Here is a 22,631-nt window from a genome sequence, read left to right on the forward strand (position 1 = left end):
CCTCTCCCCCTCTCCCCCTTCTGTAATCACTTCACTTTGACCTACAAGAAGAATCCAAGCCCTGCTGTTACTGAAAAGCCTTGGCTCTTTCTCTTTGTACTCTGATCTGATTATGCTTTTTGAACGCTTGGCTTTTTTAAATAACGGGGAAGCAAAGGAGAAAAATTGTCCACTATGACATTATTTTTTGCAGTAGCAGGAAATCGTTCACAAATGTAGTATGCATGCTACAGTTTTACGCATACTATATTAAACTACATAAAAATGTTATTCAGCTTCCAAACAACCAAAAATAAGTAAATGCCAGAAAGAATGTAGCTGTGCGACTTTGTCACCTTGTGTTTATGCATTTATGTGATAAGGTGAATATTAGTGGTATTATTCTTGTTAACTATAACTTTCCAAGGTATGACCTTCATTTTATTTCTGTTCATAATTTTGAATGTTGACTAGGTTTTGCAGGTGCAGGTTGTGGTTGAATTATAGGAACAGAATTCTTGATGAATCTTACAGTTACAGGCAGCCAACATTACTGGGTTTTTACCTATTCACTGCATTTACCCATTTACCAAAAGCCGATCATTCACCAAGCACAAAGTATCCATTAAGGTATGACCTTCATTTTATTTCAACTTTCCTTTAGGTTGTTACGGCCCACGCAGTTCGCGTGCCCGTTACAGGCAATCTCAGTGCCAACATTACTGGGTTTTTACCTATTCACTGCATTTACCAGCTTTTAAAAAGCCGATCATTCACCAAGCACAAAGTATCCATTAAGGTATGACCTTCATTTTATTTCTGTTCATAATTTTGAATGTTGACTAGGTTTTGCAGGTTGTTTTTTTGGTTGAATTATAGGAACAGAATTCTTGATGAATCTTACAGCCTATTACCGTGTAATTTAAGAAGGAACTGTGTATTAAGTTAGGGTACCCAGTTATAGCTGGGTCCAGAGACCACAACTTAGTGAAGTTAAAAATAGTAAGAAACTTATCGCTCTTCCCCTGTCTGCACTTAATAAATTCGTAGTCAGAATGATATTTCCAGCCAGAACAAGTTGGTGGGTCTGTACAGAGCAGCATCCAGGATACACCGTTTATGACCAGGCCCAACTCAGAACTGGTATTACGCTTTCCAAAGTCAAAGCCTCATTCAGTTACATTTTTTGTAAATAGTTAAAAGGGGATGTACTTGCAGACAAAAAAACCTGCCCTCCAGCTTTGAAACTGAACAGGTAATGGCATTTTTTTTTTCTAGGACTGGATCTATCGGCTCTGTGAAACCACCACTCCGCTCCATCCCTCAGTTGCTCCTCTTATTGATGTCTACATTAACTCTATTCTTACTCCTGCATCTAAATCCAACCCAGAGGCCACAAATCAGCCTGTCACGGAACAGGAGATACTGAATGTTTTTCAAGGACTCTCTGGGGTAAATGATTTGTTTGCTTCTTTCGTGTACTTTAATGTGAACGTGTGGTTCAGTATTTTGTATAGATGCTTGACGCAGATTCTGTTAAGTTGCCTCGCTTTTTGTCTTTAAGTATAGTAAACTGCCTCCTACTACAGTGGTGGTCGTGCGTTTTGAAGTGAATCTTGTTAGTGCTACTCAGATTTTTAGGAGGATTGCTCTTCATCCCTGTTTTGCCCTTTTCCTTGTGAACTCACCAACTCATGCTGTTGAAAATACAAAGAAAAGCACTTCGGGGATTGAAAAGTGGAGGTGGTTATGTAGGATTTGTATAATTTTTGTACTGACTTGATCTTGTTAGATAAAAATACTATTTAACTGAAGCACTGTAGCTGTTTTTGGAAGAAGCATTTTCATTTTGATAGAAGTATGGGAATGGTCACTTGGACACATGTAGAATGAGTGCCAAGCATTGACTTGCGTTGGAATCCTGGGATTACTCCTTATTAGTGTCCCAAGATATCAAAAATACATTTTATGTTTGAAGCTCATTTAAAAAAAAAAAAATAAAAATAAAAGTTCCCTGCAACTTTCAGCTTGGACCTCATATGGCTTGATATTTTTATACAAGGCTTACTGCCTTACCTTTCTTCATATTTGCAGGTAAATCCAAATTTTTGTTCTCAAGAATCAGGATTGCAACATGACCTTTCTATGTGGTTTTATCTACAGGGAGAAAATACTCGTCTTACTCAACGATACAGCATCACAACACAATTGCTTGTCCTCTACTATGTCCTGTCGTACGAAGAAGCACTTCTGGCAAACACAAAGATACTAGGTATATGTGAGTGCATCTGTGGAAAACAGATTAACTGAAAATGAGATGCTAAGAGAGGAATTCTTACAATACCAAAATTCATGTTGCTGTCAGATTCAAGCACAGCATAAAAAGTTTAGATTCGTGTAATAAATACAGCATTGCTGTAGAAATTCAGGAGATAAAGTTTCTGATAAAACTCTGTAGTTGAGTAATTTGTTTTCCAGATTAAAAAAGTCCAAGCTGGCCAAAAAGTTACCAGAAATGTTTATGACCATCTAATAAATACAGCAACAATTAACAAAGACTTCTTAATTACTTCAGACCTTCATTTATTAATGTGTCATCAAATTTGCACACAGATTTCTTTGGGTTTTTTGTAGTTGACAATACTGAATGATCCCTTTTTACCTTTGAAATTGAGACTTTAAATCAATTCTAAAAGGATGTTACTTAGTTTATTGACAGAGTTTAATTTCAGTGAAAACATAGTGTTTATATCTGGTGGGTGTTTTTACCTGCCCTTTTTAGGGTGCAAAACTTCCAGCATTCATCAGTGCTATTTTCTTCATGCTATTCAAGAAAGACTGAAATACTATAAAATCAATTACAGTTCTTCCTGCATTTGTAACTTCCACCTCACTACAGGGTGTTCTGTGTGCCAGCAGTTTGAATTCCATGTACCAACTGATAACCGTTTTTTTTTTTAAGAATAAAAACCCTTGAATAAAGAAAGTGCAGATTTGAGCTATGATCTCAAAATCAGCTGGACTTGGCCAAAGATAGTATGGAGATCTTGCGAACAAATCTAAATGCCAGGGAAATCTTTAAATGGCAACGTTCACAGAAATGGTTTCCTGAAGAGCTTAATTTAATACTTTAACAACAACGAGGTGTGTTATTTGGGATTTTCTCTATTTTACCTGCATAATACAGAGACAAGTGCTTTACATTTTCTTTATTGATTCAGTTGGGGAAATAATTTTTTCCAGCGTTAACTGTTATACGTGGTTTCTTGTCCGGTTCCCTTACAGCTGCCATGCAGAAAAAACCCAAGTCTTACTCTTCAGCATTGATGGATCAGATTCCAATCAAGTACCTCATCCGGCAGGCACAAGGACTGCAGCAGGAGCTGGGAGGTATATCTGTGTGTGAAAGTCTAACGTGCATGAAGAAGGAAGGCTAAGCGTGTTTCCAGCTCTGTGGCTATTGTCTGTTTCATAGTGTGTCTTCCTTTCTCTTTCTTTTAAAATCTGTCAGTAGTAACTAGTGAGATTACAGGTATGTTTTAGAGTAATAGTGAAAGATTGAGGAAGGCAGTTCTCTTTAGAGTAGGTCTTACCTACCTAGGGTAGGTTTTAGAGTAGGAATTGCCTGAGAATTTTTAATTATTCCAGGCTGAGTTTAAGAGTTACTATAGGGTCCTGCTACCTTTCCAAAAGGTAACTTTTCCTTTCTGTTGGAGTTAGAATATCAGGCTGTAAACATGCAAGCTCATTGAACTTCTTGGTAGTGATTCAGTTAAGGTCTGTTGTTGAAATGATAGGCACAAACATGTTCAGGTGAAAGATGCAGCTACTCAAATCTAAGATGTATACTTTCTTAATACCCCTAAAGGCTTGCATTCTGCACTGCTACGCCTTCTTGCAACTAACTATCCACACCTCTGCATTGTGGAAGACTGGATCTGTGAGGAACAGATCACGGGCACTGATGCCTTACTGAGGAGGATGCTTCTTACAAACGTTGCGAAGAATCACTCTCCCAAACAGCTCCAAGAAGGTAAATAACTTCATTTGAAGTAAGCACTGTTCTTTCCAAATTGGTTGGCATATAGTGGTTTAGGAAGTGTGTAGCCGTTTAATTCGTTTGATCGGACTGCATTTGTATAATGAAAATGTTCTGCTGCCAAGTCAGAAAAAATGTCAGAAGTCCAGTTTTACCAAGACCTGATTGTCTTTATTTTATAGCATTTTCTGTGCTGCCTGGAAATCATACCCAGCTGATGCAGATCTTAGAACACTTAACACTTCTCTCAGCTGGTGAATTGATCCCATATGCAGAAGTACTGACATCAAATATGAATCGCTTGCTGAATGCTGGAGTCCCTCGGAGGATTCTTCAGACTGTCAATAAACTGTGGATGGTTCTTAACACCGTGATGCCAAGAAGGTAGGCTCAAAATACTGTTTAGTTTGTTGTTGCAGATAGGTGGAATGCCACTTGCTGTTTCAAAAATAATGATGCAGTGCCTTTTTCTGGGAAATCGGAGGTTGTGACTGAATAGAATGTGTAGGAGTTGCATTCCTTCTTGCTTTGTTGAAATTTTTAACCTTTGCATTTAAAAGGAACGTACTTCTTGTTCTCAGGGGAAAGGAAGTCACCAGCTCGCTTAAAATATAGGAGTATGGTTTTATAGTGTACATTGTTTATGACAAATTGCTGCTGAAACATGAACTCGCTTTGGTAAGAATGTGCCTTTTCTGAGGAACTGGATGCTCTATTGCAGTGAAAACAGTTTGGTCGCTATAATTCCAGTGAATGTAAATTAACTATATCTTGGTTAACTTCAAGGGCTGCAAATGAAGTATGGGGTTTTTGCTCCTTGATAGGCCTAGAAGAATACAGCTAACTGAGATAAGTGAGTGTCCAGATGCTTATGTGATCCCTTTACGATTTTTTAATAGATAATCCATATGCGAAAAAATAATCTCTTTTTAGGTTGTGGGTGATGACTGTTAATGCTCTGCAGCCTTCAGTAAAAATAGTCCGACAGCAGAAATACACTCAGAATGATCTGATGATTGATCCTTTGATTGTACTAAGATGCGATCAGAGAGTTCATAGGTAAGCATCTCCCTCCTTTAGCTTTTTATGTTCTGTGGTACTTACATTGATACACAGTGAATGCTAAACATAAAGGTGTCTCACAGAAGACTTCCCTAAGCTTATGTGACCTTTACGATTTTTTAATAGATAATCCATATGCGAAAAAATAATCTCTTTTTAGGTTGTGGGTGATGACTGTTAATGCTCTGCAGCCTTCAGTAAAAATAGTCCGACAGCAGAAATACACTCAGAATGATCTGATGATTGATCCTTTGATTGTACTAAGATGCGATCAGAGAGTTCATAGGTAAGCATCTCCCTCCTTTAGCTTTTTATGTTCTGTGGTACTTACATTGATACACAGTGAATGCTAAACATAAAGGTGTCTCACAGAAAACTTCTAAAAGCTTTCAGTACTTCAAAACATATTTTCAAACTAATCATATGAGCTTGTAAGTTCCATCTTTTTCGTATTAAGCTTGTTGGTTTGAGGACTGAGCTGTTTCAGCATGTCATACCGTCCAGCTGAGTGTCTTGTTGGACAACCTTACACCCAGTTCTGTTTTGGAAACTTTGGGATTTGTACATAGGTCATCCATTTTAGATTTGTGTGTGTGTGAATTTGTTCTAAATAGACATTGCAGCATGCTTAAAATGGCTGCTGCCACATGGTGGTGGTGGTGATTGAGGTTGTAGCTGTAACATCCTTCCACTTCACACGGTCTTTTGCCATCCCTCATGGGCCTGTAGGTATTCCATCTTTTTGGGTAACAGTTTCTGCCAGTGGGTGCTTGATGGATATGACAAAGGTAGATTTGCTTAATTTCCCAAGAAAGTCTTTCAGTAGTACTTAGAAATAAGTTCCTCTAGATGTCAGTGATGACAGGGGAGAATGTGCAATGCTGCTTTATGCTCTGATGCAGAAGAATAAGCTGAGAATTTAAGTAGTGAAAATGATCATAATCGATAGCAGTGGACCAGCTTTTAAGGAGAATATGAAATAATGCAAACAATAAGTCAGACTTTGTAAATTATGACTTTGCTTTTTCATAGTAATGAGGAAAATTGCATCTGTTATTCTAAAAAGATACGGTTAATCATTTTAAATGTACTTTAGCCCCTAGCTTTATTCCTTGTATATTCTTTTTCACGTTTTCTGTCAGTCGTGGTTTATTTTTCCCCTTTTTTATTATCCTTTTGCTCATAATAAATGGCTAATAGTCAACTTGATTTGTTCTTCATGTTCTTGTTTGTATGCATCTGTCCCCCCTTGCCTTTTAGCAATTGAGCCGTGAATCCAATTTGCATTTGAGTTGCTACAACTCTGCTAGACTTCACGTTTCTGTTGATGACATCTTTAATCCCCAACCCGTAGGTGAAATATTTAAATGTCTGTCCCTTCAGCCCTGGATGCAAATTGAAAATCCTATGTTTCTAAAACTGTTAGGGAGATTTGTAATGCAGTGTGATTTGAAAACTATCATTGTAGTATTGCGGAAGCAGTTCAGAGCTTGTCTGCCTCGTTTTTCCCCATCATTCAGATAATTATTTTTCCTTATTTCACGTACAGCTGACCCTTTTCGTGTCTCCTTTGTTCATCAGAAATTAGTCTCTTCAGCAGTTCCTTGTTTTTGTAGAGTGTACGCATACATGTGTGTGCGTGAGAGAAGTAGGACTGAATGGCAGGGCAGCAGAAGAGATTGTGACCTTTAGTATTTTGCTGTCCTAGGGAAAACGGCTTTAGTATGAACCAGACTACAACCAAATGAGCCTTTGATGAGTGCTTTTAGTTTGTTCATATTATTACTGTCTTATTGTTCTGCCTACTGAAGTGCCTTTATTTTATCATGTGTTCCTGTATCAGGAGTCCTCCTCTGATGGATATAACTTTGCACATGTTGAATGGATATCTTCTTGCTTCAAAAGCTTACCTCAATTCTCACCTAAAAGAAACAGCAGAGCAGGACATTAGGCCATCCCAAAACAATGCCATGGGTCCAGAGGCCCCAGAAGTTACAAGGGAAGAATTAAAAAATGCATTGCTTGCTGCTCAGGTAAGGGGGGAGAAATGGATATTAAATGTTGTGAGGAAAGACAATGACAAAACAGAAATACAGAAACAGGAAATTAAAAAAGGAGACCTTTTTACTTCTTTTTTTACCAACTTGTGTTACCACAAAAAAGAAAACTGCCTCTGTATTGACTGTTAAATGTTTTCGGCCTTCTGTTTTCTAGTCCGAAGCATTGTGTTGGTTAACTGCTTTGATAGTGTTCTTTTCTGTTAGAACAGAAGAGTTCTGCTTACTAGCCCTTTTGCCTTGTTGATTGTGCTATCCAGAGGTTCTTTCTGTACTTAGATTTGGAGCAGTAAAACATGAATAGATGTGAGAGACCTATGCATGATCATTTGAACTATGTTATTTAAGAGAAGCAGCCAGCACTGTAAAGTGTGAGGCTGAAGAATAGGTAACTTACTTAGCTTGACATGATGGGAATTCTTGAGTAATCCTATTTCACAGACAGTCTCTTCTTACCTCTGTCTGGAAGAATGTCACATATATAGTCCCTATTAGAAGATGATTTTTGAGTTAATAAGAAGTTTTATGTTTACATGAGTAGTGTAGTCTCACCTGAATACTGAGAGTAACATGGCCATGTGCATATTTTGTCTGACCTGGATGCTTTAAGGAACCATTGGATACTTATTTTGAAACAGTATGAGATTCCTTTGAATTTACTCTCTTGATCTGTGATTATGATGATCTGCTGGATTTAAGCTTTTGTTCTTTGAGTCTTGAGTCAGGTAAAGTGTTGGGTTTTCCTTTAATGTTCTACAGGATTTGTGATTCTTGAACTGAGTTGTTTTTATTCTATATAAAAAAAAAATCTACAGCTAGAAATTCTAGCCACCTGACAGTCTTCTGTTTCTTAAATTGTCATTACTTTGTATTTGATTTCTTTGATTTCACTGGGGGTTTTTATGCATGTTCTGTTGCTTATTTTCTTCACAGGACAGTGCTGCTGTGCAGATTCTTCTAGAGATCTGCTTACCTACAGAAGAAGAGAAAGCCCAGAGCAGTAATACCCACAGTTTGCTAAAGACTGTTCATGGTACCACAGGCCCTAAGAGTCCTGAACTAGAAGAAGAAGATGATAGCTTGCTGTGTAATCTTCGAGAGGTCCAGTGCCTGATCTGCTGTCTACTGCATCAGATGTATATAGCTGATCCCAACATAGTCAAACTAGTTCATTTCCAGGTCTGCTTTGCACTATTTTAGTTCTTCCATGGTTTCTCTGGTTAAGAGCGAGCCAAATAAAGTGGTCAAAGGACGTTGAATGCTGCTGTTGTGTTCCTCAGAAATTATAATGGCCCACTTCTCTGCTTCCCGTCTCGCCAAATTTGCCATACCTACATTTCCTCTGTATTTCAGTGCTTGGACTCTGTGTTATAGCCAGGAAAGGAGCAGCTAAACTATGCCTGTTCCTCATCATTAAACACATGCTTTGTTTGTGCCTCTGCCCTTTTTCATACCAAAATAGTTTGTCCATTCTAGGCCAAGGAGTACTGGCCTAATCATCTTATAATTACTTGTTCCACATCTTTTGTGGGTTACTTTTTTCTGGCCATGTTGTTAAATTAGTATACCCATTATTCAAAACTGTAATTTGGCTTCAAATGTAAACATCTTATCTTTCCTTTTTGTTAGGGCACAGTTTATCTCTTTAGAGTGGAAGGAGAAAGGTTGTCCCTGCCAAAGCAGCTGTACGCCTTCAAAAAAAGAAGAGGGGAAAGATTAGAGAATTTTTTAATATAAATGTGTTTTTAGTGTGTGTTAAATTGGCCATTGCCAGATGGCAGTCTCTTTGAAAGGAGTTAATTTGCCTTGACCTGGAACTGATTAAGTGACTAAAAAAGTCATAATGGTGCTGTCATGAAATAAGAAAGTTGGGGCCTACAGTAAAGTTTGGAACGCAGGGGAAAGACAGAGAAGGAAAGGGTCACTGCAGCCTGGTTTAGTCTCGGGAGTGGAGGGAGAGTTTCTATGCAAATAATACATTGAGTATTGAGGATAAAGAACTGATTCAGACCCTGGGTTTGTCGCCCAGGCTGCCTTGTGTTGCCTTGGGATACAGGCCTGTTGCTTATAATTCTGAACAAAAGAGATTTACAAATATATTAGTTTTGAAAAAAGCATTAACGCAGATCTAACTTAAAATCTTAATTGAAGCAGAATTTTTAAAATGCCTTTGATAGATCTGTTTTCTTAATCACGTAGGGTTATCCATGTGAACTTCTGGCACTGACAGTGGCGGGGATTCCGTCGATGCACATCTGTCTGGATTTCATACCGGAGCTCATTGCCCAGCCTGAACTTGAAAAACAGGTACTGTACAGTCATCTAGTTTGAGAATCACTGTAAGTAGTTAACCCTGATGAAGTATAGGTTAAGGGGAGAAGATAAAAGGATTGCTAAAAAAAATCTTGTTCCAACTGGCCTAGGATATTAAGGTAATATCTGTAGCCCTTTTACCTCAAATTAAAGGCCCAGCCCTCGCCCCCAAATTGGGGATTGTGACAACTCCGCTGACATATCTCTCTACACTTGTTTAGGAAATACTCACAAATTTCAGTATTGCCCTCAAGGACGTGAATAAAAGCACTTTTCAATAATGACTTTCATTCGTTCTTTATCTTGAGTATAAATCCTTTGGCAAAGGTTTTGCCTACTTAGTTTTTATCTGATACTTTATAGCTACAGGAAATTGTATGAAGATTTAAATTTTGAAATCTTTTTTGGAAAGATATTCTGTAGAACAGATGGAGCAGCCTTAAGATCAAAATTTTATTCATTCTCGTGAAAAGTTTGCCTACTAAGTCTTTTTCCAGGGGATATTACTGCTGTTTCTTGAAGCAAGCTTGGGACAAGACTGTAAGGTGTAAATTTCTAAATCAATTTAAATTTCTCCTTTGCCAGTTGTCTTACCAGTTCTTTCCCTGGACTAACTGCAAGAACGAAGCCTGCTAGAATGACACGTGCGGCTTTCCTCAAAGTTACGCTATTTGAATCTGAAGAGTGGTGGTTTCTTGTCACTACAAGCTTAGCAAAGGGGGAGTCAGGAGTTTGATTTTGAAATGTTTCACCAGTATTTTTGAAGGTCTTCTCATGACGATTATGAAAAACAATGGCAAATAATTGTTCATTATTACTTTCTAAAGCAATCTGTAGACCTTGATTTGGTATAGTGTGACAAGGGGAGATTACATATTTGGCTAGTTTTAGGTAATTGGAATTTGTTAGGCTAAAGATTTCTCTGTTTTCTGTATCAAGCCAACTTTGTAGTTCTTATTTAATCCCTTCTCAAATATAAAGTTACTGCTGATGAGAAGACACTCAACTAAAGTTAAAACTAGAACACATCGGACCTTAAACAGCTTTTACAAGGACTATATTGTAAATTGCATGTTGCTTTGTTGCTCGTTGTTAATGTTGGAACAAATTGTGTCTGTGGGGGAGATTCTGAAACACTAATGCTGGTACTTTGATTAATGTTAAATGTGTGGTGTTTTTTTTTCTTAATGTCAGCAGAAGAATTTCACAATAATTATTTTTAAGGCTTCTCTGATTTTCATTTCCTCATTAGTAAAATAGGGAATATTTACTAACTTGTAAGTTACGTGAAGAGCTTTGGATAGAAAGTGCAAAGCAATCTGTAACTTTATTGCTTATTTCTCTTTTGCCTTTCACCTACTTAACAGATATTTGCCATCCAGTTACTTTCGTTTTTGTGTATCCAGTACGCACTACCTAAATCTCTCAGCGTGGCTCGTTTAGCCATCAATGTGATGGGAACCCTACTCACGGGTAAGCACTCCAGCAACCCCTAAATACATTGTTGTGTAAATTAGAATTATTTGTCTAGGTTGAATGCAGTTTTGTCTAAATGCCACTGTGTTAATTACCAGTGTAAAAGTAACAACAATTCTTGACTGGATTTTTACAATAATTCCTTTTTCCTTAACCATTTCCTTTTCCTTGACAGTTTTAACCCAGTCGAAGCGCTATGCTTTTTTTATGCCGACCCTGCCTTGCTTGGTGTCATTCTGTCAAGCCTTTCCTCCTTTGTATGAGGATATTATGTCTCTGCTGATACAAATAGGACAAGTTTGTGCCTCTGATGTTGCTACGCAGACAAGAGACTTTGACCCAATTATTACACGTAAGTACCTTGTATTTCAAAAGTAACGACACGGTCCCAGGGAGAAAATTATGTTAAGGTTTCAAAAGTTTGCGTGTAGTTGGAATGCAGTATGAAATTTATTGCTGTTGTCTTGTAAATATAGAAGGAATAGGGATAGGTGGATTTATTGGATTGGAGGAGAGAGTTTAGAGGCTAAAGGGGCTGAAAGTACCCCTTTTATTAAGCTTTGTACTGCCTTCCTTCTGTTTTATTTCCCTGCTTGCATCATTTCAAGATGTATCCCTGCATGCAAGTGTTGTGCATAGAATTTGCCGTTGTAGTCTAAGGATGAAAGACGTGAGCAAAGGCCATTGGCTTTTGAGAACACAAGGACGTTTCAACTCCTCAGCTGAGGCATAATGGCCAGATAAATCTTCCTAATCTGTTGGAAATGCAAAGTCAAATGAGCTATCTGATGTCTTACACATGACATAGCATGGTTGGATAAATATATAGTGATTGTGTGAACACGGATTAACCATTTAAGCGTATCGATTGATCTTGAGCATGTTTTTGTCTCTTTTTTTCGTCTAAAGACAAATGCTCTGCTCATGTGATACAGGGTTCCCTGATGCTATCTATGCTAGGATATTTATGTTAAAAGAAGTAAGAGGGAATATAAAAAACCCCAAAGGAGTCAGACATAAGTAAATGAAAAAGAAACGTTGTAGTGTCTCTAGAAATAATCTGTGGAGTTAAGCCTGGTGCATGAAGTAGCGACGGCTCAAATTTGCAATTTCATAGCATACATGTTTGTGTTACGGGTGTAATGTAACGATTTTAAAAATTTATTTATTTAGATGTACTTTTGCTGCTTTTACTTAATTTTCTAGGTCTCCAGCAACTAAAGGAGAAACCACATGAAGCGTCAGGACTTTGTAATGATCCATCTAACAAAAGTTGCTCAAGGGACATTGCAAGCATGGACCCTGATGTTCGGTTGTGCCAGTGCGTTGAAAATACTATCATCGAGATAATTAACATGAGCGTAAGTGGAGTTTAGGAAGAACACAAATGCAATTGTACTGTAGCTAGTCCCATGGTCAATTGTGTCTAAATTTGAAGAAAGCTGTGAAAGTGGACTGAGGAACTGGAGCACAAGAAGTCCATGTTTTTCATTCATTCGATTCAGTTATGGCTGAAAAGAAAAGAATTCTTTAAAGATGCTTATGTTGCTTCCAGTGAAAACTTTTGAGGTTGATGGGGTCAGTAAATAATTTCCAGTGAAACTGAGCATGATTTTCAGGCTTGCTCGGTTTCTGAAGTGATACAGCAACACACCCGAAAGGGTTTTGTAACACTCTGAAAAGTGAATACTTAATTTGTTGAGCAAACAGCAAAATGATGGGTAAGAAAAGTCTGAAATTGAAGTGCTTTGCTTAAGTTAAATGAGCTGCTGTTCCAGAGCCTTGCAAAGCAACACGGAGTAAAATACTCCAAGGAAGACTTGAAAAAGTGGTGTAAGTAAGTTGCACCATCACATTGAGTACTAAGAAAATACTTTAACTTTTTTTTATTTGTGTTTCAAACCATTGGTCAAAGTTTCAGTTCACGAGATCAGGAACCTCATTTAAAGATCAGCCAGCCTTCATTAAAAGTTTGAAACTGGTCTAAAAGTTTCTTTAAAAAAAAGTACTAGTACTACTAAATGAGCTGTGTAAGTGTGATTTTTTTTTTAAAGAATATGTATTTTTCATGCAGCTCAGATGGTTTAGTATTTTTTAATATCACTTAGTTTAAAAGAGATGAGAAAGACTTCAAGAAATGAGTGCAAAGGTATCTTAAGTTGTTATCAGGATAAGATTAAAAAAAAAATTAGTGTTGAGGGTGACAGTGACAGAAGCTAAATTTCCCTGTAATGAAAGGAATGATGGATTTCAGCCATACCAAAGTGGTTACACGCAGCTCAGTGGACAAGAAGGCTGAATCCTTTGTGCTTCATGCATGAAGTTGGTTGTTCTTTCATATACAAAGGCTGCAGGATTTGGCCTCGACGGATGTGTTTTGTGGCATTGCAGAAGGGGGTGTGTGGTGCAATATTTGGGAGTTTCTCGAAGGTTGCACAAGCTTTTATGTGAGGCAGCGCGTGGTTTTGCGGCAGAGAAAGAAAATTAATGTTTGGCTGTTGTGCCAGAAGTGAATGTACTACTTCAACACGCTGGAATTGCTAAACTTGTCAATCCAGCACTTACTTTTTTCTTAAATGACAGCATCCAGGGCCCTTAAATAAGTAAAATATTTCTCAGTTAAAAGCAGTTTATATTCCAGGGGTTAATGGTCTGATTCTTTAGCGCGGCCTTGGGAAAATCTTGCGTAGCTTGTCTTCTGCCCGTGTTGGACAGCGGTTTGGGAAGGCTGATAGTGAATTGCCAAACAGACTTGGGTTTGCGTTCCAGGATTACCAGCGTGCTGCAACCATCCGATAACACCATCTAGCTGCCCCGTATATTTTTGTCATCTTGATGTAAAGTATGTAAATACTCTAAATGTATGTATTTTTCTTCCTCTGTTCTAAGTGTAATTTTACATGCTGTAGTGGTATTTAAATAAAAGAAGCCTAGTGTATGACTTGATTTCAAAGGGAGCTGCCTGTATTGAAGAAACCTAGTGTATGACTTGATTTCAAAGGGAGCTGCCTGTATTGATTTTAAGTTTTCAGTTTTTTTTTTTTTTTTTCAATTTATTTTCAATTATTCAATTTTTTTTTTCTCAACAGCTGAGCCCGAGGGAGGCCTCCCCCGGGGCACGGAACACCCCCGCGGGAGCTGAAGGCCGCGGGGCCGGCAGAGCTGCCCTCGGGCCGTGGCCTTCTCCTCGGGGCTTTCGTGCGTGGGGAGATTTACGAGCCACCGACTTCACTAAAAACAATTATTCATTTTTTAGTTCCCAATACAGTGTTTTCTGTGCACTATGCTTAAAACAAGGTAAATCATAACAAGCATTATTTTGCAATACGATTCCCCCGCTGTAAACGCGTGGTTGCCCAGCAACGAGTACAACCCGGAAGCCAGCAAGGCCCTCTGCGATTGGTTCTCATAGCGCAGAGGTGGAAGGCGGGAGCGGGTTCAGTCTGCGATGTGCTGATTGGCGGCTCGGGGCCCTTTCCTGTCAGCTGATTGGCGCCGGGGCGGAGGCGGGAAGGACGGACGCTGAAGAGGGTCGCCGTCGCCTGAGGTGAGCGGACGCTCGGCGCCTCCCGTGGGGCGGAGCGCGGCTGTGAGGGGACCGGGGTCGCGCAGGGTGGGAGGAAAGTGGCTTTCTGGGGGCCCCTACCTCTTGAGGAGGATAAAGGAAGCGCCCAGGTGCCTCTGTGTAGGCTGGGGCGGGGCGACACGTGCAGGAGAATGACAGCAGCTTCCTCAGCGCTCCCTGCCCTCGGCCGCAGCGAGGCAGAAAGATTCTCCCCAGGGCTGGAGCTAGAGTAGGGCCAAGGTGGCGTCGGGATTTCCCTGGGGAGCGCCCCCGGTCCTCCCAGAGGCGCTCCCGGGTGGAGCGGAGCAGACCGGAACGAAGGATCCCTCCGCGTTCCCGGTGTCCCGGACTGTTGCGGCCTCCTGCCCCCTTTGGTGTTGAATCCTTCCCGCCGCCCCGACGGGGGCTTGCTTTTTTTCTTGGGCAAAGGTCCATTCAAAGTAGTGCTCGTTTAAGCGAACCCCCTCTGGATGTGTTAGGGAGAAGCCTTTTAATGGGGTGCGGTTACATTTTTGGAAGGAGGGGTAGGACATAAACTCATGTTAGCAATCTCTTTTTGCTAGGATTTCTTTTTCCTGTTGAGAAAGTTGATGATGAAGCTGAATCATGCCATACATTGGTGTTTTTTTGATGTATATGTTTACTCATTAAAAGTCAGAGAAGGGCACAGGTTAGTGAGTTAATTCATCACAGGGAATCTGCCAATTTAAAATTGCTCTTTTATTTTGTAGATGCTGAAAACCTATAAGAAAAAAATCTCTGTGTCGTTTAAAAAAAGTAGTGCTTTTTTAAGCCATCTATGCCTCTTCGTGTTGTTTAAAAACAGTGCTTTTTTAAGCCATCTATGCCTCTTCAATATTTTTAATTCAATAATTTCAACATTTTAGCATAATAGGGAAACTGACTTTCTTTTATTATCCAGAATGAGAGAAATGCAAGATAATACTCACAGAAGAGTAAAGTGACTGACACCTCATTTTCCCCTGAATAATTACCATATTACGTGTGGAAGAAAAGTGTTAGTTTTTCAACATCTCATTTTTAAAGTCAGTGTCCAGTTTTATTTTCTCATTGTTATAAAATGAACAGTACAAGCTACTGTTGTCAACTGTATCTTTGTAGTTTGCGATGTCTTGCAGTTCAAGCTAATGGACCTGCAAAATTGAAAAACTGGCTATTTTTAGTTATTAAATATCCTAAAATACTTTTCCCCCAAGGTTTTGGGTTCTTATCGCAACAACATTCAGTCTGAGAAATAGAATCTGAAATGATGTGCGCAGTTCATCATACTTTCATTTAAATTGCTGATGTTACTCATCAGATGGTGGCAACTTGCTCTCGTGTGTAACAAGGACCGAGTCTGAACTGATGATGTGTAGTATAAATTCCTATATGCCAGTTCTGTTAATATCCTGAACTGCTTAGCCCCCTTATCAGGTTAGCAGCTTCTGCTTGTTTTTGTTTGGTGCCATATGTTGTTTCAGGCTTTGCCTGGTTGTTAGCGTTGGCTTGTTAATACTATTTTTTGTTGCAGTGATAAACCTGAAGTAAACGGGAGGAAGAAGTGGCAATGTCTTCTGATGTGTCAGAATATACTATTGGGGGAGTGAAGATCATATTCCCTTGCAAGGCTTACCCTTCACAACTTGCTATGATGAATGCTGTGAGTAGAATTTATATTAACATCTGCTAAACTATAGCTTATGTTTTCCAGTACTTCTCAGCATTTAGAAAACTAACAGATTCAGAGCCTCCAGTATCTTGAGAATTTCAGCTGTAACGTAACTTACTGTTCTCTGTGCTGTACAATGATATCTGGCCCATGACTAGGGAACGCTGACATACCTTTTGGATTTGTGAACATTTATGCTAAGAAACAAGTTATGTGTTATGTAATATATATGATTATTTAACTAGATATACTGTAATAGAAATTTTGTATAATTTTGCAAGTATATAAGGAGGGAATGATTTAGTAAAACATCTGTATTTTAAACAGAATGTAATATTTCAATAAGTTTTCACTTTTTGGGGAGCTTTTTAAAATGAATTATTACACTTTACATTTAAACAGTTTTAACCATTTTTAAACACTTTTTCTCTGTGGGACAAACGGTTTGGTTGTCTGACAGATGTTTTCAACATTTTGTAAGACTAAAGAAAGCAAGCTAGCCCCATCAGGTATTGCTGTTAGCAGGTAAGTATTTCACAGCCCCCTGTAAGTGGACCTCTGAGCATTGCTGATGCGGCATGTTCCTCTTGAGAGAAATACAGCCAAGGCTTGTTGGCCTGTTGTTATTAAAGGTGGTTGGGGTGGTGGTGATTGGTTGTTGGTTTGTTTTTTTTTTTTTACAAGACAGCAGGTGTCCTGATCTATTTTTAGAAGTTACTTACAGCTTTGCTAAAAGCATCCTCTTTGGGTTTTTTCCTATTAATTCTGGTTTTGTTCTTGTTATTCTCCTTAAAGATTGTTAAGGGCTTAAATAACAGGCAACACTGTTTGTTGGAGAGCCCTACAGGAAGTGGCAAAAGCTTGGCATTACTTTGTTCTGCATTATCATGGCAGCAGTCTCTGTATGGTAAGTTGTCTTAGTGTCTGTTTGCCCAGTTTTTATTACCAAAATATATTATAATGAATTATTGTTGTTGTTTATCAGCCCTTTAACATTTGGTTTCAGGAATCTAACCAGGTCTTTGTCCACCATTATACATACTGCCTTATTGGCAACATAAACCAGTGATAGCCAGTAATACTAAGCTGGATTTAGCTATCTGTTACCATAAAGGAATTATATGGCTGTTGGAACTTTGAAAGAAAATACTTGTGGATTGTAGTTACGTGGATTGAATTGAAAAAGAGGAGTATTTTTCATTTCTGCAAGCTGTTACGGTTCTTTGCACTGCAGTTCTTCTAAGGGTGATGATAGCTTGTTCAGATTTTGTAGAGGCACAAGTTTATAACTCGTACCTAAACAAAAGCTTTCATCTTAACTGTTTTGAAAGTCTAGTTCTCATGTATAGTCTTGAGTAGTTTTTAATGGAAGACAAATGACTGTGTCCTTTAGAGAAATCACTGCTTACATCGTCATGTGAAAAGAAAGACAAAAAGCCAGAGACCTCACCGCCATGTCGCTGTTTGTGTCATTCCCAATGTAAGAGCAACGAGGCTGCAACAAGTGTGAATCACGGTGCTTCTTGTTCTTCTAATAATTATGAAACTGGAAGTTCCATAAAACCTGGAAGCCCGCTAACAAATACAGGTAACGTCATACATAGGCAGCTAAAAATCTGTTCTGGAAGTAAAATACATAGCCAGTGATGTCAATTTTTTTTGCTTTCAAGTTAGGGACTTTTTTTACCATCATAATAGCAGAGTACTACTTGATTCTGCCCTGCATGGAAGTCTGTATGGAAATGGTGGTTAATGGGTCTGGAAATGTCTAATGCTATTTCCTACATCATGTGTATTTATAGTAAATTCTATTTTTAAAATGTTGCCTTTATTTAATGCATTCCTAGTAGTGGACATAGCTTTTTATTTTATTTTTAATTACAGAACGTAAGGAAAATGAAACGCTAGCTTCAAAATTGTCTGCCAAAAAAAGGTTATCTCTATGTGACAATGAGAATGATGATTTTCAAGTAGACAGGAAAAGGATTCGTCCTTTAGAGACTGAGCAGCAGGTGAGTAAAGTTTATTGGCAGTAAAATAATCCAGGCGTAGCTCAACAAAGCTGTCAAATACCAATCAACATTTCAGAGAAGGGCATAGAGAATAGTTGAGTCATGTCACAGTCATAGTTTAGATTGACAGATTTTCTGTTCATTTTTATTGTTACTTGTTACAAAGGAGCCCATTGTTGCACTAAATTGTTCATAATACCATGTCCTAAATTACATCTTGCATATTTAAACACCTAATGTCCCCGAAATATATTTATCCCCAGCTGATCTGTAATATTAAGTCGAAGTATGAGATTGAAAGTGCTCTTACAAATATGTATTAGAAATACAACTAATACATGTGAATGTATTAGAGTTCTGTTTTATATCCTGTCAAATGTAGTTATCTCTGGCCTCATATGTGGAGTGCAGTATTTCTCGAACGTTTTCATCTGTGTCAGTATTGGTATCACATGACTTAATACTTGTATTCAGATGTGCACTCTAAATAGCTTTTACATTGCTTTAGGGTATTGCTCAGATGGTTACTTTTGTTTTAAGTTTTTACATTTATGGCTCGAATTTATTTCTTGTTTCAGTTATGGAAGGTTTTTGTATGGAAGTTTTCTGCTTATATCTATAAAGTACTATAATTTTGATCAGTTTTGTAACAGTGGGAAATTAAAGAAGAAAAGCTCAGCAATAATTACAGATTGTTGTTGTCGTTACTGAATCTTGTAATTAAAACTTTATAGCTTTTCCCAAATGACTTTTGTGTGGCTTAGATTTGGTTAAACTGTTAACGAGTATTAGTGATGCACTGTGTTACTGGAACAGACTCAGTGGAAAACAGCTGAAACAAAATCACCGACTGCCAGTGTAAGCACATACTTCTGTCCAGTGTATTTGAACACTGCTTTTTTTCCCCAGCAGGTTAGAAAACGTCATTGTTTTGCGAAAGGAGTGCAGCTAGTTGATGCTTTAGAAGTTTATCATCAGAGAAAAAATGGAGAGCTGATTGTTCACTCTGAAAAAAGTGTGAAAACCACTACTTTTTCTCCCAAAACAGTAAGTAATACAGTATTATCTTTTACATCAGGACTGTTAGTTCAAGAGCAATTTTAAAAAAATACTTTACTGTAAAGAGATTATGCACGAAATGCCGCTTGTTTAATGTAGTTTCAGAAAACACTGTACCTCTGGCTGTGTTACAGCCTAATGTAAAGATTCCCAAGTATGTAAGTTGCTTTAAAGTAATATATTGTCACTATCAATAGCGAGAACTGCAGTGGCTTTTACTCCTCATGGTGCTGTCTAACCAATGTGGTTTGCAAAGTGTAAATTATTTCTGTGAAAGTTGTTCTTCTAAACAGTGGGTGGAACTCTTTTACACCGTGGCTCCCCCATAGCGCAGAATGTGGTCCAGCAAATCAGCCTGTCAACATTCAATATGTGATAGCAATTGTACAGCAGGTACAAATCTGTGTGTTATTTTGCATTTTATAGTAGATTTGTGACATTATGGAAGAACTTGAAACTAGAACCATGGAAATTAAGTGACATCAGAGTTTGTAGATTTTGTTCAATTTGCCATTCATTGTTTTGTGGCATATGTAGTAAATGAAAGACAGCATTTAATATGAACATGTGTGCCTTTTAGACCTTAAAAAAGTAGTATGGAGAAAGTTGGAGCTGATCATTACAATATATTATAACAAAAAATGAGTAATAAACATTGCACGTGGTTAAGAAGAAAAATCCCGTGTGTTACTGTGATAGATTTATGTTTTGGGTTTGGGGTTTTTTGTGTGGTGGGTGTTGGGTTTGGTTTTTTTTTTTTTTTAATTACCACTTTCCATAACAGAAGTATCATGTAAGAAGTTGAGATACAAATATGCAGCTGTTTCTGCAGCTTTCTTCTAGGCATTTTCTGCATTTCTTGGTATTTGAATCTTACTGATTTTCCATAAAAGTTTGTTGAAGCAAAACCAGTAGAAGACAAAATCTGAGGGAGTAGAGATGAATGTCAGATCCCAAATTACATTAGTGGCGTAGTTCCCATGAATGCTTATCAAAGGCTGTGACAGAATAGTTCTTGTCAATATTAAAATACAGGAGCATGCCATGAAATCATAAAATTGTATGAGTTTGAGACAAATATAAGAAAAGAATAAGGTCTGACCTTTATTTCTTTCTTCAGTACAGAAATCTACTTTCTTCTTTCAAAAGGCAAAGAACATTCTCCCTTTCCAATGTATATATATTTTTTAATTATGTTGGTTTATGGTAATACCCATCTGTAGGTAAGTCGGCTTCTAAGTACAGTGTTTTATATGCATGTTTGGAAATATGCTTGGTTTCAAAAAGCATTTCAATTCTCTTTCCACCTCTTCCAACAGCACCTGGCTCTTTTTATGTTCTAAATTAGCTTCTATTTTAATCAGTGTATGTTTTAACTCCAAGAGCTGTTTTCCAGTATACTATGCCTTTGTAAACACTTGTAAAAGAAGCCAAAAACTTTAGTATTACTTTAAGACACTGGGAGCTAAATCTTTTCTTGACAAAAGTGAACCTGTGTTCTAGGTCATTTGATGGGAAGTGATTTTTATTAGTTTTGGAAAGCTCCGTAGACTTTTGAGTAGGATTTGAAATGCTTTGTGCCACTGAACTTCCATTGGTAGTTTGAAATACAAAGGCCAGCAGAGTGTGCTGTTGATTTTCAAATAAAAAGATCTTTCTTCCTTCCTTGATTGTAAAATTTGCTGTGGTACTTTGGTGTGGGTATCTGAAAAACTTGGTTTACAACTTCTAGAAATTTCGTGTAGTGAAGAAAACTGAAAACTTTTAGTATAGATAAACCAACTGTTAAATAATAAAATACTGAGTCATAACCTGATTTTCTAAGAAAACTCTTCGGTTTTCTAACAGTAGTTTAGCTGTACATGAGTGTGTTATAATGTGCTATCCATGGGTCATTCAACTATACTGTTTACTACTTCTTTGGAAAGAAGTAAGCTAAGAAGAAATAAAAGTGTTTATTTGTGTTAAAATGTCTTTTTAAGGATGAAAGGAGTGTTTATTTCTTTGTAAAAAAGTTTCTTTTTAAGAATGAAAGAATAAGGTAGTATTTTCCAGCGATGAACTTTTTAGTTTAGCAGACTGAGAACTTGTTCTGGTATCAAGAAACAATTTCAGAAAGTAAGGCCTTATTTATCATTAGTAGTTCTGCGGCTTAACTGCATTAAGTTTAAGACATGAAGAGCATCACAGCATAGGCTGTTAGGTAAAAAAATGCTTTTCTAGTGTAGCTTATGACATAAAGTCAACTGAGGTTATGTTCAACATTTATCATAATGAACTATGTATTTAGGATGATACAATAATGCGATAAAAATATTTTCTTAATCAATGAGATAACCCTCCCTTTGTCTATCTTGTGTTTTACTGTAGTCAATCCTGTGCTTAAAGCAAAGTTAGTTCCTGGTCAAAGTATTCCTTTTTATAGCCCAACAGAGAGGGAATGGGTTGGTTGTTTTAAGAACATGAGAGGTGCTGCCCAGTGTTGCAGTATCAGAACACCACCTGTAGATCCAGTGGGTGAGGATCTTCTGCCCAAGGTGACTGCCTGTTCTTAGCTGCTTTCAGTCAGGAGCCTGGGAATCCATTTCTGTCCTTCTGTTAATTCTTGCAAGAGAAGGCAGTTAGTGTGAGTTTAAATGAGAAATTATACCCTTACGGTACTCTCTTGATTGCTTCTGTCAAAGCATACAGTCTGAGAAACTGGGGCAGCTGGGTTAAGGAATCCCCATTTATACTAGGTAAAAAAAGTAAACAGTAAATGGAGAGTAGTGTAACAAATGCTTGGGGTATCAAAAAACAACTGTGAAAAGAATCTGTCTTAATGTGCTAGCCCATTGCAGTTTAACATATTGCTTACAACCTTCACAATGGAGTTTGAGTGACTTCTGTTACACATTCCAGGAGACTGGCAGCCTGTTACAATCAGGGTCTGGACTCCAGAATAGGCTAATTTACCACGATGGGATGAAGAAAGTTGTGGATTTGTATTACACGCTCTCACCTGACACCGTATCTGATCCTTTTCCCGCTGATTGACATTTTGAATGAGCTCTTTGAAGCAAGTTCCAGCTTAATTAAAACGTTTGCTTGGTTAGCAGTGATCTGTGAAAGCCTGTGATAAATATTGAACCGGGTTCACCTGCTGGTTACTGTGAGAGGATAAACAGCTGCTTTGTGTACTTTAATCAAGAGGCTGCAGCAGCAGCAGAATACTGTGCTTTTTGAGAGCTTATAAAGGAATAGTTGAAAAGCTCTGGTAATGTCACTGCTGATATCTTACTAGATTGTGCTTGTGTGATATTTCACACAAGAGGTATTCACTGCTGTATCATTTAGATGGCTTTGTAACTGGGAAATGTAGATGAAGATATGAAGAACTTCTCTTACCTCTTTGTGT

The 22,631-nt window shown here is 38.0% G+C and overlaps 2 protein-coding genes across 2 annotated transcripts in view; both read left to right on the plus strand.

The window, feature by feature from the left end:
- Positions 1-13,869, plus strand: part of INTS2 (integrator complex subunit 2) — a 20,568-nt gene extending 6,699 nt beyond the window's left edge. Inside the window, exons 12-24 of the mRNA XM_009278226.1 lie at positions 644-778; positions 1,258-1,431; positions 2,143-2,251; positions 3,265-3,369; positions 3,848-4,012; positions 4,201-4,402; positions 4,952-5,077; positions 6,924-7,113; positions 8,071-8,316; positions 9,337-9,444; positions 10,818-10,923; positions 11,102-11,278; positions 12,133-13,869. Of these exons, the coding sequence (XP_009276501.1) occupies positions 644-778; positions 1,258-1,431; positions 2,143-2,251; positions 3,265-3,369; positions 3,848-4,012; positions 4,201-4,402; positions 4,952-5,077; positions 6,924-7,113; positions 8,071-8,316; positions 9,337-9,444; positions 10,818-10,923; positions 11,102-11,278; positions 12,133-12,302 (2,013 nt within the window). The 3' untranslated portion in view covers positions 12,303-13,869. The remainder of the gene's footprint in view (positions 1-643; positions 779-1,257; positions 1,432-2,142; positions 2,252-3,264; positions 3,370-3,847; positions 4,013-4,200; positions 4,403-4,951; positions 5,078-6,923; positions 7,114-8,070; positions 8,317-9,336; positions 9,445-10,817; positions 10,924-11,101; positions 11,279-12,132) is intronic.
- A 565-nt stretch (positions 13,870-14,434) lies between these two features.
- The window catches only part of BRIP1 (BRCA1 interacting protein C-terminal helicase 1), a 63,810-nt gene continuing 55,613 nt past the window's right edge, over positions 14,435-22,631 (plus strand). Inside the window, exons 1-6 of the mRNA XM_009278227.2 lie at positions 14,435-14,473; positions 16,026-16,154; positions 16,959-17,070; positions 17,557-17,751; positions 18,048-18,175; positions 19,088-19,222. Of these exons, the coding sequence (XP_009276502.1) occupies positions 16,062-16,154; positions 16,959-17,070; positions 17,557-17,751; positions 18,048-18,175; positions 19,088-19,222 (663 nt within the window). The 5' untranslated portion in view covers positions 14,435-14,473; positions 16,026-16,061. The remainder of the gene's footprint in view (positions 14,474-16,025; positions 16,155-16,958; positions 17,071-17,556; positions 17,752-18,047; positions 18,176-19,087; positions 19,223-22,631) is intronic.

This window comes from Aptenodytes forsteri, unplaced genomic scaffold, assembly GCF_000699145.1.
Source record: "Aptenodytes forsteri isolate BGI_AS27 unplaced genomic scaffold, ASM69914v1 Scaffold66, whole genome shotgun sequence".
Taxonomy (NCBI): Eukaryota; Metazoa; Chordata; class Aves; order Sphenisciformes; family Spheniscidae; genus Aptenodytes; species Aptenodytes forsteri.